We start from the raw sequence: 17,762 nt of genomic DNA, 5'->3' as shown, positions 1-17,762 counted from the left end.
CTTCTTTCTTTATTATTTGGAATTTGAGAAATGAAATAAAAAAATAAGATTATTATTATCAAATAATAATAAATATATTAATATTATTATCAAAAGACTCAAAATGGTTTAACATATAATATAGTTTGGTAACCCTTTTCATTAGTTAACATTAGCTTACTGCATTGGTTAACATGGACTAATAATGAACTTCACTTCTACAGCATTTATCAATCTTTGTTCATGTTAATTTCAACATTTGCTTATACATTATTAATATCAAAAGTATTTTTTTAACATCAGTTGATGCACTGTGAACCAACATGAACAAACAATGAACAGCTGTATTTTTAATAACATTGACAAAGATTAACAGATACAGTAACAAATGTATTTTTTCATGGTTAGTTCATGTTAGTTAATACATTAACTAATTTTATAACTCAAATTATGAAAATGTTAGTTCTATCAAACCAGTATGTTTTGTATGTATGTTCCAAACAAGCATGACTGGCATACGGTTGCCCAGTAGTGCACAACACAACGCAATTTACACAACACAACAGAAACAAGCTACAACAATCCGGCGCTTCGTCTTTTTTAATTTAATCGCTGTTAGAATTAAATGAGCTGAGGGATTTAATGCATGGTCTAATAATCTAACAAAATCCAAATTTTGATATCCAATATATTTTTATGAACCCTTGAAACTGCGCATTCAGCCCATTTCACGGTGCCGTTTCTTAACCACATGTGTGTTAAAGTTAACATGCAGAATTTATACTAGTGGCAATAGACTAATGCATTTTTTTACAGTTTTTACCTACCAATGGTTTGTATGGACCCTTGAACTTTGCACATATTACTGTTTAATTAATTTCACATACCGGTAGCTGTTTCTCGCGGCCACGTGAATTATGCTTTAAAGCTAAAATTTGGGCTTCGTACTAGAGGTAATGGTCTAACAATATTTCTAATTTTAAACCGCTTTTACTTTACCACGCTTTTTAAATGACACTTTAAATTCCCATAGCTTTATATAAATGACTTGGCTAATGAATTTCTTTAGACCATTATCTCTGGTATAAAGTCCTTAGCTTTAACGCTTTTCTATAAGTGGCCAAGAAAGGGAGCATTTCCGCTGTGTTGTGGCTTAAACTTATTTCCGGTGTGTTGTGGCTTATTTCTGTTGTGTTGTGGCTTATTTCTGGTGTGTTGTGGCTTATTTCTGTTGTGTTGTGGCTTATTTCTGTTGTGTTGTGGCTTATTTCCGGTGTGTTGTGGCTTATTTCTGTTGTGTTGTGGCTTATTTCTGTTGTGTTGTGGCTTATTTCTGTTGTGTTGTGGCGATTTTGTTGTGTTGTGGCTTGTTTCCGTTGTGTTGTGGCTTGTTTCCACTGTGTTTAAATTTCCTTGCATTTTGCACTACTGGGTCACCGTACTGGCAAGCAAATGTGTTGCTTGGACATTTTAGTGATAAACATTATCTAGTTAGTTTTGGCCCGATTTACTAAGATCCTAAATAAAGAAATTTCCATGGATAGTCTAAAATAATTTCATGCACTTTTTGTGGGCAGCTGATTTACTAAAAATACTTGCCCCACGTACAAAAAGGTTGTACACACCTATAATTAAAATGATTCACTTTGTGTGTGGGATTACAGAAGCATAAGAAGAAATACACAGCACCAGCATAACCAGCATACGTGCATACAATCAATCCACCGTGTGTCTTATATGCATCTCTCATATATTTTCAGAAGTTTATGTCGTTCATCTGGGGGTTCTTGTGGAGAGTCTCCAGCTGACATGAGAGAAGATGTTCTCACCAATGGTGAACTGAATGGAGAACCTGCAGAAACCACATGCCGTCGCAACTCAAAGACGACTATCAACAGCCTGAGCAATGCTGGTTAGATACACACACACATGTTCAAATTTACAAACATACAAACTCACTCAGGCTTTTGTGAAAAATGATCATAGCACACTATGATACAATGTGATGTGATCTCAATCTAATACTACAATCAATGTGTTAATTCACAAAAGGTGCTTTTATTTTGACAAAGTATTATTGAATACAAAAGTATTATTGATGTGTCAGTAGCTTTAGGAATACCTGCCTACTAAAAGCTGGATATGTTTACAAACCGTGAAATAAATATATAGCAAAATCTCTTTCAATTGACAGTTCGTCATCGTCACCATGTTAAATATTAGGCCCTAGTAAACACTGTTTGAGGGCTCTGTTTGGTAAGATGTTAATTCTGACTTTTTTGTTGGTTTTTTTGCTTGGTCCTAAGGTAAAGGAGATACACCCACTAATGGGATCGAGGGCGGTCACCTGTCACGTCCAGCTCTATCTTTACCATCACTGAGCTCAGACCCCCCTGCTGGGACGGACAGTCCTGCCCCGCCGCCAGCCACAGACGCCCCGCCCACCACTGACCAGACCAGTATAACCACAGAGACACAAGCCACTGATGCACTGCCCACTGGGTTCGTCAGAGAGATGGGGTTGATTTTAAACATGAACACATGCCATATCAGTTTTCTCAATGGTTTTCATCTCTTGCAGTTGGGAACAGCGAATTCTTCCTCATGGACGAGTCTATTATGTGGATCATAACACAAAGACCACCACATGGGAGAGACCCCTCCCACCAGGGTGTGTAACTGTCTTTTTCACGTGCTTTTACATGGTAATGTTTATGGAAAGAGTTTGTAGATTTCAATCTCTAACAATTTGCACATTAACATCTAAAAGGACTTTGCCACCCTAAAAGGTGATGTAATCTAAGATTAGGGGTGTGCGATATTGTATTGTCTATGATGACAGTGTTTCTCAACTGGTGGGTCGCAGAGTGTGTAGTCAATGAAACAACCACAACGAACGTAATTCTAAACGTTTTTCCGCATGATTTTGAAATGCGTGCCTGAATATACCCACGCATGCCCACTGTGCCTGGCAAGAGGTTCCTTAGAGCACATCTTGAGCTGATGCCCAAAACCTTTGAGAGAGGGGAGGTACAGGGGGCACAGAGCAAACATCAGCTCCCAATAATGAGGCCCTGGGCCTCAACTAGCCTCAGCTCGGGATTGGCAGCTGAAGGTTTACCTTGGGAAGCAGCTGACGTTTCCGGATAACGTTGCAAGGACAACATTCAGGCCAGACTTTTTCTTAACATCTGACTGTTCCAAGCAAGTGGTCATGTTGGAACTTACTGTCGCTTGGAAAGACCGGAGAGAGGCTGCAGGAGCTGTGCAGGACAGTCTGTACACCGGACGCTCGGTCTCCTTGGTATTAGAGGGTTTTAGGAAAGAAGAGCCACGAGAACATCATAGAAGCTGCAGAAAAAGCTTCAAGGTGGCTGTGGATCAAGAGTCCATGGCGAGGGTGTCTGATGATCTCATTTCTCAAACACCCTATGACTCTGTGTTTATCACTGATGATGTGTCCAAGTTGCAGCATCGGGTGTTCCAGAAACCAAACTTGCCCTAGGTTTGACATACGTCATTTGTATTGCCGCTCTTCTTAGCTTTTAGTCTTTTTAGCTTTTTAGTCTTAGTCCTACGGATGAGACGTTAAACCCCGGCATCCTGGCCAAATTTGCCCATTGGCCTCTGTCCATCTAATCATACCCATATACTGACTTCATCACATATATATGGCTTCATCCCTCTTTGCGCTCTGGCGCAATATGGCTGCCGTCGCATCATCATCCAGGTGGTGCTGCACATTGGTGGTGGTTGAGGAGTTTCCCCACCTTCCATATGTAAAGCACTTTGAGTACCCAGAAAAGCCCCATATAAATGTAACAAATGAATTAGCTTGAAAAAGAATGTCTGCCTTTGACTTCAGTGTGGTGAGTCTGGATTGAGGAACAGTATCGCAACCAAATTTTTCTGGTAAATGTGGGTTAGTCCTGCTCGTCAGATTGAGGAAGTTTAGCCTATTCCTCCTTACAGCACTGTTTCAGCTCTGTAATGTGGGTCAGATTCATTGCATACACAGCTCTCTTTAATCCCATTGAATTATGGTCAAATTCTTTTTGTTGTTTCTGCACATTTACATTTCTTCTGCTTTAATCAATCAGCGTGTTTAGGGTTCAGTCAGACTGACACCTTGAAATGCTCCTGTTGATTTTTCTGTTATAGCACAGAATCTATCAATGATGGGAAGTTGCCCTAGTCCAGAGGCAGCGAAACAGCCCAACACTACTATACCACAACTGTGCTTCAGAAGATCTGATGTAGAGTTTTGTGCACAAATCTGTGCAGAAATGCAGAGGGTTTGCAAAAGTTCTAGCATAACTGTACTGTACTGTAACGTGTCAAGTCATCTTCATTTATATAGCGCTTTTAACAATGTAGATTGTTTCAAAGCTGCTTTACAGAGATAAACGTATAATTTAAGGTAACAGATTGTTTTGGCTTTATAGCGGTTCTTGAATAATGTTATTTTCCAGCTAAAGTTAGTTTTGATTGATTCACTTCCGTCGAAAGGATAATTTGTTATTAAATTAGGGGCCGCTAAGACGGCACCGTTCTCTCTACACAGACTTTAAACGCGAACCTGTGAGAAACACTGATGGCGCTCACGTGCGCATCAAGAATTAATTCTATAGTTATGTGTGTTTGAATATATGTGCGCATGTTCGTAATTCCCTACAAACCAAGCCTAAACAAACTACTTGTCCTGCCTAAATTTGATACAGAATTGTATTTTATTTTATCAGTACGAGGTAGATACGCGAGTGGTAAAGGGATCCTCCATAGGGAGAGGCTAGTTGGCACTTCAGCACTGCTTTGTCATCGGGTCCAGGCGAAGGTCCTTCGTCAGATCTGGATACGGCCTGGATCCGGCAGGCTGCGGGAAAACCTTGGGATAAACAAAGACACTAAAATTAGTGTAGATGCCATTCTTCTTATGATGTAACGAGTAATTTAGTAGTAGGAAAATTACTAGTCATCAAATTTTTTATATCAGATATGCATTCCGTTAATTTTGTGAATTTGTAAGTTTCGTTAGGTTTTAAAGAAATATACAGCTGAGTATCGTCAGCATAACATTGAAAGCTAATTCCATGTTTCCTAATGATATCTCCTAATGGTAGCATGTACAGAGTGAACAGCAGCGGTCCTAGTACTGAGCCTTGTGGCACGCCATACTGAACTTGTGATTGATAAGACATCTCTTCATTTACTGCTACAAACTGATAACGGTCAGTGAACGTACTGTTCACACAGGAGTACAGTGGAAGGGAGGCTTTTGAAACACATTTTTAAAAGTTGATGCTGAAAAAAGATGTGTGGCAAAGGTCAATGGTGTTGTCTGGTACATGTTTGCATTGGAAAAAATGCAAGATGTGTCCTTAAGTACAAGACAAGTAACAAAGCTATAACAGTGGTGTCAGTGGTCACAACATTGTGTGAAAAAGAAAACAGAAAACATAAGTTTGGCTTCAGCTTGAACTCTGTTTGCTTACATTTATTTACAATTCACTTTTTTGCATGGGCACTTATACACCATGGAGCTGATGTTAATCTATGATCTGTGTCTGTGTTGTAGTTGGGAGAAGCGTGTGGACCAGCGTGGAAGGTTTTACTATGTGGATCACAACACCAGAACCACAACATGGCAGCGGCCCACAGCAGAGTCCGTGCGCAACTATGAGCAGTGGCAGTCTCAGCGCAGCCAGCTCCAGGGAGCCATGCAGCAGTTTAACCAGAGATACCTCTATCAGGTAAACAACATATTCCATTGACCTCATGAGCAAATGTTTTTTTTATTGACAACCCATTGCCTACTGTGTGCACAATCTATACAGTAGTGGGTAGTTTTACCTTATAAACTAACCTAGCCAGGGGTCCAGACTGCGACAAAATGGTCGGCATTTTTTGAGTTGAAATTTTACGTTGTCGCATTTGTGCGAGTTCATGGTCACGCGACTCAATCGGTGTCTGCCTACCTGCACTTGCATTAGGGACTTATCTAATCTGTCACGTATTATCGACTTGGCCAAATCGGCTACTCTCCCGTAGTAGTCGGTTACAGTAGAACGTCAAGAAGTTTCACACAGCAAGCTCGCGAGCAGCGTGTATTTTTTTCGTCATGTATGTTAACCAATGGTTGCATTCACACCGGAAGCAGGAGCGTCACGTTCAAATTAAGTGAAAGCACACTTTTGATGGACAAAATAAATGATTTCCCACAAAAAGTGCTCAAAATTCACGTTTGAATTGTGTGAATTGAAGTGCGTTTAAAAAAAGAACTGGAGTATGTCAGAAAAGAAAATGAAGAATCAAAATATTTATAGAAGATTTACCCAAAGATTTGTTTTTAATTAGTCAGTATGTAATTATGTAATACACAGACATGTAGCCTATATAAGCTCTAGTACTACCCAAATCAAACCCGAGTGTGCTTTTCTTTCTTCATCCGCAGAGTTCGCTGTCTTGTAAACGTATAGAAGTGTGACTGAAACGACATGATCTGAGCTGTTTTCTTGGTTGAGTTTGTTGTTCACCATTTACATGTGAATGTTACACCTCTTACACAAACTTTCAAGACTATCAAGTTTATAAAACCTAATAAAGTTGTCTTTGTAAAAAAATGCTCACTTATACAGTATATGTAGCTTTGGAGACGCTCCTGTGACGCTGTACAAGCGCTTCCGGTGTGAATATGTGCGCCTGCAGCTTCAGTGACGATGAAACGCAACAGAACGCAGTTGTATCAGCAGCAGCTGTTCCTTAAAGTCCCTAGTATCAGTCACGCACACGCCGTTCATGCCGCACTGATGATGAAACGCGCAAATTAGGAGGTTTTTTTTATATAGAGATTTTTTTTATGGTTTACATTTTCATTTGATAGTTAAAAGATTCAAACATTTTGCCAACATGAGGTCTCGTGTCATTTTTTTACATCAGTGCAAAACTAGGGTATGCAGATTAAGACTACTATTCATCGGCATGCACTGATTAATTCCATATTGTAGCAAAAAATAAAAAGGTGCGACCAAATCATGTGCAGTGCACAACCAGTGCAACCAGTGGAGAAGTTAGTCTGGAGCCCTGCTAGCTATCTTATATGGTGCAGTACTGGCAGTGAGTGCCTACAGTGGACTTTAGAAAGGATTTAAAGAACTAAAAACATGGATGATGATGATGAAACTAATCAAATTATTATTTCAGTCATAAAGGTTTTTAAAGTTCTGTAAATAATGTCGTTTAAATCCTTGCTCCTAAAACATTTTTCAAGTTAGCATGTCATTACATTAGCCACTTAAACTCTGCAAATAACCATATAATTGCTGAATGGATTTTAAAATGGCTGAATGAAATTGGCTAAATACTGTACATACATTATATCGGCACTCAAGCAACAGCTTTCCATCTTTTTACTGTCAAGATGCCATTCACACGCTCAATACTAATGCTAATAAAATGTTTTTTTTTTTTTTTTTTTTTTGTCATTTTAGCTGTTCAACATCATATTTAAAAGCCATAATTTCACATTTAGCAGGCCTAAACTGCAAATTATCATTATTTTATGAAGCTTCATTGGTGATTCACACACTAAACCTTGTGTACCAAAATTAGCTCATTATAAACAAATATTAGGAAGACTGTCCTTATCCACAATGCTTTTCTCTTCTGTGGACCGAGTTATGTAAGCACTGTATTGTTTCAAATGAAATCTAAAGTGTGTAAGTCTCTCCGTACCGCAGAGAGTCATCAGTTCATTGATAATGAGATCTAAAGACATGATGATCCATCACCCAGTCTCTCGTTGGGTTTCTCTGGTTGTTATTGTAGCCAAAAAGGAAAAAGGCACATCATTTTACATGGATTTTTATACAATAACAGCCAGAGAGGGCCAATGAGGCGCAGGGTAGGGTGATGGATCATCACATATACTTACACAGCCATTCAAAAGTTAGTTTTAAAGGTTTTTAAGTCTCTTTTGCTCACCAAGGCTGCATTTATTTGATTAAAAATACTAAAAACAGGAATGTATATTACAATTTAAAATAAGTTTTAACATATTTTAAAATGAGATTTTATTCCTGCGCTCAAAGCTGAATTTTCAGCATCATTACTTCAGTCTCACATGATCCTTCAGAAATCATTCTAATATAAAATAAATCAATACTTTTATTCATCAAGGATGCATTAAATTGAGCCAAATTTACATTAAAGACATTTATTATGTTACAAAAGATTCTATTTCAATTATAACTTTCTATTCATCAAAGAATCCTGAAACATCAAAGTTTTCAAGATTGATAATAATATTTAATGTTTTTTGAGCATCAAATCAGCATATTATAATGATTTCTGAAGGATCATGTGACACTGAAGACTGGAGTAATTTGATCACAGCAATAAATTACTTTTGAAAATATATTCAAATAGAAAAGTTATTTTGAATTTTCATGATATTTCACAATACTACTGTTATGCTTCTGTTGTCCAGTAAGGCTGCTCTGTGCCTGCTCACAATTCTTTGTAAAGACATAATGCCGCATAAAAGCCAGACTAAATGAAAATTGTAATTGCTGTGTAAATCCATTTATGCCACCTCTGAGCAGCATTAAATACAGTCTGTGTAAAAACACCTGAATGCTGCTAAAGAAGCGCTTCTGTTTCCACTTATGCCAGTGAATGATCATGTTCTGAAGTTTACGTGGTACTTCACTGCATTTATTCATGAGGCCTTTGGTTTAATCCTCACATGAGTGTCAAATGTGACGGCTGATTCCAACATTACATGCGCTGGCAGTGTGCAGGCGAGTTCCAGAGCACAGGACGCTGCCATTGACACAACACAGCTCACTCTATTGCCCTCGGCTCACGTCACAGCACATACACAGCACACTGGGCTTTTTGTGTGCTAATTGCAGCTCATTTGGTTCTCCTGGGAGAATTATATAATTTAAAAGGCGCTTCCGGCCCTCAGCTTTAACTGTGGTTCCTTATGCTTACACATTTATACCGCGTGTGTGTGTGTGTGTGTGTGTATATATATATATATATATATATATATATATATATATATATATATATATATATATATATATATATATATATATTGTTGTTGTGTTTATTGTTCTTAGAATCTATAAAAATGCATTTTGGAGCTTTACAGCTGTTAATATTAGCAAGCTAATTCAACGATTTTACGGCATATTGAATTTCACGTAGATGAAAATGAGACTGTGAGTGATCGACTTCTGTCTTTACAATGGTGCATACTGTATTAAAGTACTAGATCAGGTCATTTTCACAACTCACAACTTTCAAAACTGTTTTATGAAGTAAATAAACATCGTTTTGTCAGCTAAACAATTGGCATGTTGTTAAACAACAGTACAATCTATTGAATGCACTGTACTTCTGTCCCTCAATGCCTCGGTTTCATTCCTGTCAAACATTAAATGTGGCGCCACCCTGACTCGTGGCAGAATTAATTTGGGGGATGAACTGTTCCTTTAAGAGAAAGGAAAGTTTTTATTCTGTTGCCAGTTTTATGGACATTGAGCCTTCTATATCTCAGTGAGTTATTCTGTTTTGTTCTGTCTTCTTTTTTATGCATTTGCTCACTCTCTCTTTCTCCAAGCCATCACTTTTCTTTCTTTCTCTCTCTCTCTCTCTTTCTTTGAGGGTTGGTTTGGATCTAATGGTCGTGCGGAGGGAGTGAAGATGATGTCATGCTTTTCTTAAATTTTTTTCCTACCTTTTTTAGTCATAGAAAGTGCTGAGGGTGGGGCATACTGACACACACTAGTTTTTAACATCCCCCTCTTTTTTGGCCATCTTTAGCCCAACTAAGGCATACAACTGGTAATGGTTCATAAATGAAGATGTGGGCTTTCAGATACGCCTCATCCACGACACAACTGATGAAATAACTTGCTTGAAAAAGGGCAAAGCGATGTTGAAATGGCTATTGTGGGAAACTGTGCTTAGTCAGAGCTCTTGGCTGCAACCATAGGAACGCCTCTGGAGTTTAAAATGAATGTAATGACACTGTAAGGCCCATAGGAAAATGGCAAAACTCTCACGATTCTTTAGTGGTCATTGCATTTTTAGTGCTTCTCTCAAGCTAGAGTAAACTGAAAAAAATAAGGATTTTCCCCACTGAGAGATCCTTTATTTTTCTACCTATATAGCAACATTCACTTCCTTTAAAGGTGAAGCGATTAGATGTTAAAGTGCTAAGAGACATCAATAATGAAGTCTGGGTTGATTCCCCTGAAACTGTGACTCTGACAGCATTACTCTAGGGTTTGTTAGGGACGTCACGGGAGGAAATGTTCACAGTGGTATTGCCGATAACACGGGGCAGGCGAGGTTGGGGTTTTGGAGTATTTTAAATGCGCGCACGCTCGCTTTTCTCTTTTTCTTTTGAATTTGCAATCACACGTGCTCTGTGTACAGGCCTATAATTTGCAGTAATGTAATCAGTGAACGGAGGAACGCCGGGAACACGACGACCGCAGAAAGACTAATGTTTCTTAGAGCAGGGGTTTATACAGTATATGATGTTCTCTTTGTCCTATCATAATTCATTACATGTTTAAAGACACATTTGAACTGTTCAAATTGTTAGAAATGCATACAATATTATCTGGAATATATTTACATAATTATATGTACCGTATCCTTTTTTTCTAACCATCATTCGGGTGCTGTTAAAGTTATATAAAAATGAAGAGAAACATAACTATAACTATATAAAATAAAAGTAACTGTGATTACAGAATTAATCTCATGATTACAGACCAGTCTTTAGAAAACAGAATAAAACGTTTGAATAAAATCAGGAATAAAAATCCTGTCAATTTAATTACGTCTATTATATTATTTATTTATAAATAAATATGGTTACACTTTATTTTAAAGGATTAGTTCACTTTAAAAAAAACTTTTGCTGATAATTTACTCACCCCGATGTCATCCAAGATGTCCATGTCTTTCTTTCTTCAGTCGAAAAGAAATTAAGGTTTTTGATGAAAACATTTCTCCATATAATGGACGTCAATGGGCCCCAAATGGTTCAAGGTCCAAATGACAGTTTCAGTGCCGCTTCAAAGGGCTTTAAACGACACCAGACGATGAATAAGGGTCTTATCTAGCGAAACGCTCGCTCATTTAAAAAATAAATAAAAAAGTTAAAGTTTTATAAGCACAAATGCTCGCCTTGCTCTGTTCTGTGATGCGCGTTCGTGACGTCACGTAATACGCAATTACATTGAAAAGGTCACGCTTCTATGAAAAGTCAAAAAATTCTGTCCTGACGAAAATTTTCTTTTAGGCTTTTTAATATTACAACACCCAGGATACGCAGACGCAATGGACATTTTAAACGATAAACTGACACAAAGACATTTGAATATGTGTGTATGGTCCTCCTTCCACACATTTGTAAACACTGACTCGTCAAGCGTGACCTTTTCAACGTAATTGCGTATTACGTGACGTCACGAACGCGCATCACAGAACAGAGCAAGGCGAGCATTTGTGCTTATAAAACGTAAACTTTTTTATTTATTTTTGAAATGACCGAACGTTTCGCTAGATAAGACCCTTATTCATCGTCTGGTGTCGTTTAAAGCCCTTTGAAGCGGCACTGAAACTGTCATTTGGACCTTGAACCGTTTGGGGCCCATTGACGTCCATTATATGGAGAAATGTTTTCATCAAAAACCTTAATTTCTTTTCGACTGAAGAAAGAAAGACATGGACATCTTGGATGACATGGGGGTGAGTAAATTATCAGCAAGTTTTTTAAAAAGTGAACTAATCCTTTAAGGTGTCATTGTTACGGTGTATTTATATATTAAAGTACTGAGTAGTAATATTACGTAACAACATGTACTTACTATAGGATTAGGGTTTGGTTGAGGGCTTGTTGCATGTAATTATGCATAATTTACTGTTATTACTATGATAAGTACATGTACCATATATGTAATAAGGACACTGTAAAATAAGGTGTTACCAAAAATATTATAATAATTTGGTTTTATTTGCATATTCAATTAAATTTTTCTCTGGGGATCCCTGGACCCCCGTTTGTGTCCGAGCTTCTCGACCTGCCCAATAACATTGACCATTAATTAGCCAATGGTGTTAGTTTGGATTTGGTGTAGACAATTGGAATTACAGTATATGAATGTTGAAAGTATATTTATCTGCAGATGATTAAGCACTAAACTTAGTTTAGATGCAAGTATAAAAAGAAACTACATTTTCGTCAGCTTTTAATTGGGATTAAATTGTATATGCGTTTTTGTTTTGAGAAAATGCTTAATGTTGTTGCCCCAGTTTTATACAAGAACACCACAGGGGAGCGTCGGAAAGTGATTTTGTGTAGATAAAATTGATTTAAAAGTAGAAATTCTCGTTCGAAAAGCACATGGTTTCATGATGTTGGGTAGTTTCGCATGTATTAAAATATTTGGATTTAGCCCGTGGTTTTAAAAGCCTGCTATTCATTTAGCTTCATAATGTTATCTTAAAAGAAGAGAAAGTTTTTAAATCTACTCTATACGTTTTTATACCACGTTCAGTTCAGGGTATAAATTCACAAACATGCCCACAGAGTGTGTTTGTCTGTTTTTCATTTATAATTATGCCTAAAGCACACACACTGGGTGGATGTTTTCGGTGCCAAACACACACACACACACACACATGTGCGCTCCGAGTAAACATGGCCACGGCGGGTGAATAAAGGTGCTTTTGTCCGGTGGGGGGCTGGGCCATCTGGAGCGCTCATGAATGTTCACTTCAGTGCGCGCAGACATCGCGCCTCCCTGTGTATTTCACAGCTCCGCTAGAAGAGGACGAGGCGTGGGTGGGGTCGCCATTGGGCGGATGGAGACAGGGTGGGGTTTTCCAGCAGCCAGTGAGATCACTGGAACACTGCATGCGTGTGTGTGTGTGTGTGTCGTCTTCTGCATGTAGCATTTGGACGGCGCTAGCTAGGCACTTGAACACCTCTGTCAGTCTCCGTTCTGAGAAGTGCAGGCAAACTCTGGGATCTGTTGGGTTCAGAGCCTTCTAGATACTCCTCTCAGAGTCGGCACCTTGTCCCACAGCGGTGTTTGCAGTAACGTACAGTCTATTCCTGCTGTTATTTAGGTTGGTAGTTTATTTGAACTGGTTCCTGCGGGTTCTGGTGTGTGAGGGGGTTCAGAAAGTGTGTCCTAACTCCAGTCTCTCTCTCTCTCTCTCTCTCTCTCTCTCTCTCTCTCTCTCTCTCTCTCTCTCTCTCTCTCTCTGTTTGTCCCTCACAGCCGTCTGGAGTTGCAGTGGAGAATGACCCGCTCGGTGCTCTTCCTCCGGGATGGGGTAAGTCGTCACTCATGCTTTATCTCCAGGTGAGGCGTCTCTTATGAGCTCAATGTGAGTTTTTTAAATTTATGTTAACTTTAGTAGAAGAGAGAGGCCTATAATCAGCTTGGCCTAAGTTGTTTTTTCCAGTATGAAATTTCTAGTTCTGCATCTACTGATAAATAGTAGAATTTGGTGGATCACATCACCAGAACAAAAACTGACTGGTCTACAGGAAACAACAGCTATTGGGTGAAGTAACTTACTTTAACTGAACATTTTATGTGTCGCTTTATACGTAACGCATAGCATATTATGATTAACAGTTGAACATTACCCAAAACAAAGAAGAAAAGAAATTCGCAACCATTTTGCTCATAAAGCAGCTGAGTACATGCATATAATAGTAAAGATTAATGTACACTGCAAAAAAAATGTTGGTTTAACTTAAAAAAGCAAGTTACCTTATTGCCTTAAAAATTTGAGTTTGTTGTAATTAAAAATTTTAGTTAATACAATGAAGAAGAATAGTTTAATAAACAGAAACTCAAAATAGTATGTTATCTTCACACATTAGTTATCGAAGTTGATTTGACAAAAGATAAAAAGTTGTGATAACAAATCATGAAAATATTTTTAAACCCACAAAATAATAATTATAAAAAATAAACCCCAACATGAAGCAGAGGCTGTTATTACATGGATACTTGCTGAATAAATAAATGCAGTATTCTCTGGACGCGAGTGATACGATTATAGACATGAGACTCGCACACTGTAGGAAACTGGTTGTCAAGAATACAGTTTAGTGCTAATTATGCAAAGTTATTTGTTTCATTAGACATGTGTAATAAAATTAATTATAATTATTAGTCTAATGATACAATTATTATTGTTTAAAATAATGTTTTAATTATGTAATTAAAATCACATCTTTACATATTATTTTATCTTACACTTAAAATTAAAAATGTATCATCTGTTGTTGAAAAAAAAAAAATCAATAGTTATTTCTGTTAAAAACGGTGGTTTTCAGGGATATAACTGAAGCTGTGATGAGGGGGTTAAAGAAGGGAAAGGCAGAAAGAGAGAGTGTTGTGTGTGCAGTAATGTGAGGGCTACTGTGTGCTCCACAAACCACTGTTAATGAAAACAAGATGTCAGACCAAGAGTGGATGAGGGGGTGAGGGGTACGGGACACACACACACACACACTTCTTTCTGTGTGGAAAAGGAATTGGCCAGCAGATTTTCTCTTTTCTTTTTTGCTCTTTAAATCGTGAAGGTCTCTGTTCTTGTTAAACTCAATCGTGAGCTGAAGTGAGACACGAGATGGTATGTTGCAGCACGCGCTAGTGAGATGCCCCACTGACTCGTGAGTTTTCAGCCAGCTCTGTCAGATTTGACACCGTCTTACCCATCAGCCCATGGGGACATTACATTACTTTAGTATATTTTTCAATATGATAAGGAATCGTTCACCCAATCCATCAAGATGTGGGAAATTAATAGTGGAAAAACAGCTTAAATTGAGTAAATAGCAGTTATAAAAAAAAATCTTCTCTAAACAATGTTTCCCAATTTCATCACTGTACGTTAAACAGGAAGCAACAGTTAAGTAATTGACTAATGCGTAATTATTGCACAACCACCTTCTACATAACACATAGCATTTTATCTTGGTATCGGGCTAAGACTGACTGTTAAGCTTAAAGTAAGTCTGCAACCATTATGAATGCGAAACAGCTGTACGTATTAATATGTATGCTGAAAACGAACGTCTAAATGTGCTCTCTTTTCCCTCAGAGAAACGCCAGGACAACGGAAGAGTGTATTATGTCAATCACAACACCCGAACTACGCAGTGGGAGGACCCTCGAACCCAAGGGTAATCATGTCCTCCTGTCACATGATCCTTACAGTCCATAGCAAGTCATCTGTAGATTCCAGTGGAGTTTGTCAGACTTCAGTCAGTGGGTGTTAAACAGTGTGTGTGTCTTGGTCAGTTGGGGAAGTGACTTTAAAACTGCTAAGCTCACAAGCAGGTCATAATTCAGTTAAGCTACCCTATAGTTGGCAATACAAGTTACTAATGACAGGTAGCTAAAGATCTTACCTCTACTTTGATCAATGTGAGACATTGTTATTGACGTATATGACATCTCAAATATTGACACTAAATGATATTGTCACGCCATATAATGTGCCAAAGACGAACAAAAAACAGCAGTAATGCTTCTTGTCAGGAAAGAGGAGTTGGCCAAGCTCTAGTCTGATTTGCTCCCGCCCGCTTATAAACAAGGTCGTGTTTGTAGTTTCCGGGCTGTTAAAATGAGCAGCATATCCGCAAGCATAAATCTGTTTTCAAAAACGTTTTCCAATTTCAGATTTGCCCACAGCTAAATATAGCATAACATATGAACTGCTCTCAATGGCCTTGCATCAGTCGAACAGGCCTTTTCCTGTGTAAGCGGACGATCCTCGGCCGTGCAGTTTATACATGCGGTGTGGATCACACTTTTAATGCCTGGCTCTGTTAAAACGACCGGGAAAAGCAGCATTATTGTTTTGGCAGCTTTTGTCTAGTTGCTTGCTCACACACACTGGTATGTTCTTATCAGTCCTTTGATAGAGACCCAGTGAATACCACACATGATCAAACTCATCCACTTAAGCTGCAAAACATTGTATTATTTGTTTGCTCATTTTTTTGATTTTTGCATTTTGTTTATTTGTACATTGCGTTTTAGATTGTTCAGTAAAACCGCATGTTACTCTATATTTGAGCTCCCCCCCAGTCTTGTGTGTGTAGCGTCCAGCAGGGTGCGCTGCTCTCACTGCCCTCCTCCGTTTGCAGGATGATCCAGGAGCCGCCCCTGCCGCCCGGCTGGGAGATGAAGTACACTGCAGAGGGGGTGCGATACTTTGTGGACCACAATTCTCGCACCACCACCTTTAAAGACCCTCGACCGGGCTTTGAGTCAGGGTAAACATCACACACGCTATAGTTTAGAGTGCTTGTTTTGATTGCATGTGAAGGCAGGAGTTCACTGCGAGAGAGAGAGAGACACACACACACACACATACACACACACAGTAGATCAAGGACCTGATGGAGAAAGGGGTTCACAGTCTGCGGGAGGTTCACATCCACAGATATGAGCTTTCCAATATATCTGGAGAAAATGAGAGCAGATGGCCAATACAATGTAGGTCTATGACATAATAAAGTTCAACATTTTTTTATAGAAACTATGTGTACACTACCATTCAAAAGTTTCAAATTTGGGTAACGATTTAAAAGGTTTCGTTTGTTAACTACATTAGTTAACATGAACTAACGATAAAAAATACTTATTACATGTTAATTTCTACATTTACTTAGACATTATTACAATCAAAAAGTTGTATTTGTTAACATTATTGAACGCACTGTGAACTAAGATGAACAAACAATGAACAATCATATTTTTATTGACTAACATCGCCAAAGATGTTGAAAAAATATATTTTTCATAGTTAGTTCATATTAACTAATGTTAGCAAATGAGACCTTATTGTAAAGTGTTACTATTTTTGAAAGATATCTCCTCTGCTCACCAAGTAATATTGTGAAATTTCAATTTAAAAGAACTGTTATGTAGAATTTTCTTCAGTGTCACATGATCTCTCAATATGCTGATTTGGTGCTCAATTATTAATAATGGTTCTTATTATTATCAATGTTAATAATTTTTGCTGCTTAATATATTTTTGGAAACCATTTTTAGGATTCTTTGATCAATAGAAATCTTTTGTTACATTATAAATGTAATACTGTCATCTTTGATCAATTTATCTCCTTGGCTAATATTGAAATATTAGTTTCTTTAAAAAAAAATGTTATTGCCCCCAAATTTTGAATGGATATCATGGTTTCCACAGAATATTAATCAGCAAAAAACATGTTTCCAATGTTTTCAACATTAATAATAATAATAAAAAACATTCTTGAGCACTAAATTAGCATATTAGAATGATTTCTGAATAATAATGTGGCACTGAAGACTGGAGTAATGATGCTGAGTATTCAGGCATAAATAACATGTTAAAATAGAAAAAAATAATAATATTATTTCACGTTACTGTTTTTACTGTATTTTTGATCGAACAAATGCAGCCTTGGTGAGCAGAAGGGACTTCATTTTTCCAAACTTTTGGTTGGTTAGTGTATAATTTGTATATATACACATCCAGTCAGGTCACCTTTATTTCTAAAGCGCTTTATAAAAGCAGCTTTACAGAGATAACCAGGAAATGATGCGTTTCGGCTGTTGTTCAGCTGAAGTCAGTTCAGTGTTGGTTCAGTTCCCTTGTAAAGATCAGCAATTATTAAATTTAATCTAAAGCAGTTCTGCACAAAATTATGTCATCGTCCAGCTCAGTTCTCATAC

The 17,762-nt window shown here is 37.8% G+C and overlaps 1 protein-coding gene across 3 annotated transcripts in view; it reads left to right on the top strand.

Moving 5' to 3' along the window:
* wwp2 (WW domain containing E3 ubiquitin protein ligase 2) overlaps positions 1-17,762 on the top strand; it is a 61,537-nt gene that overhangs the window by 29,143 nt on the left and 14,632 nt on the right. For 2 of the 3 annotated variants that reach the window (XM_079603064.1, XM_079603063.1), the window contains exons 7-13: positions 1,740-1,891; positions 2,286-2,481; positions 2,561-2,650; positions 5,555-5,729; positions 13,293-13,347; positions 15,136-15,217; positions 16,187-16,315. In XM_079603064.1, the coding sequence (XP_079459190.1) occupies positions 1,740-1,891; positions 2,286-2,481; positions 2,561-2,650; positions 5,555-5,729; positions 13,293-13,347; positions 15,136-15,217; positions 16,187-16,315 (879 nt within the window). The remainder of the gene's footprint in view (positions 1-1,739; positions 1,892-2,285; positions 2,482-2,560; positions 2,651-5,554; positions 5,730-13,292; positions 13,348-15,135; positions 15,218-16,186; positions 16,316-17,762) is intronic. The other variant, XM_079603065.1, reaches the window with a different exon arrangement.

The sequence above is a fragment of the Phoxinus phoxinus genome (genome assembly GCF_949152265.1).
Source record: "Phoxinus phoxinus genome assembly, chromosome: 25".
Taxonomy (NCBI): Eukaryota; Metazoa; Chordata; class Actinopteri; order Cypriniformes; family Leuciscidae; genus Phoxinus; species Phoxinus phoxinus.
The sequence above is the reverse complement of the archived record's forward strand: the minus strand, read 5'-3'. Positions and strand labels throughout refer to the sequence as shown.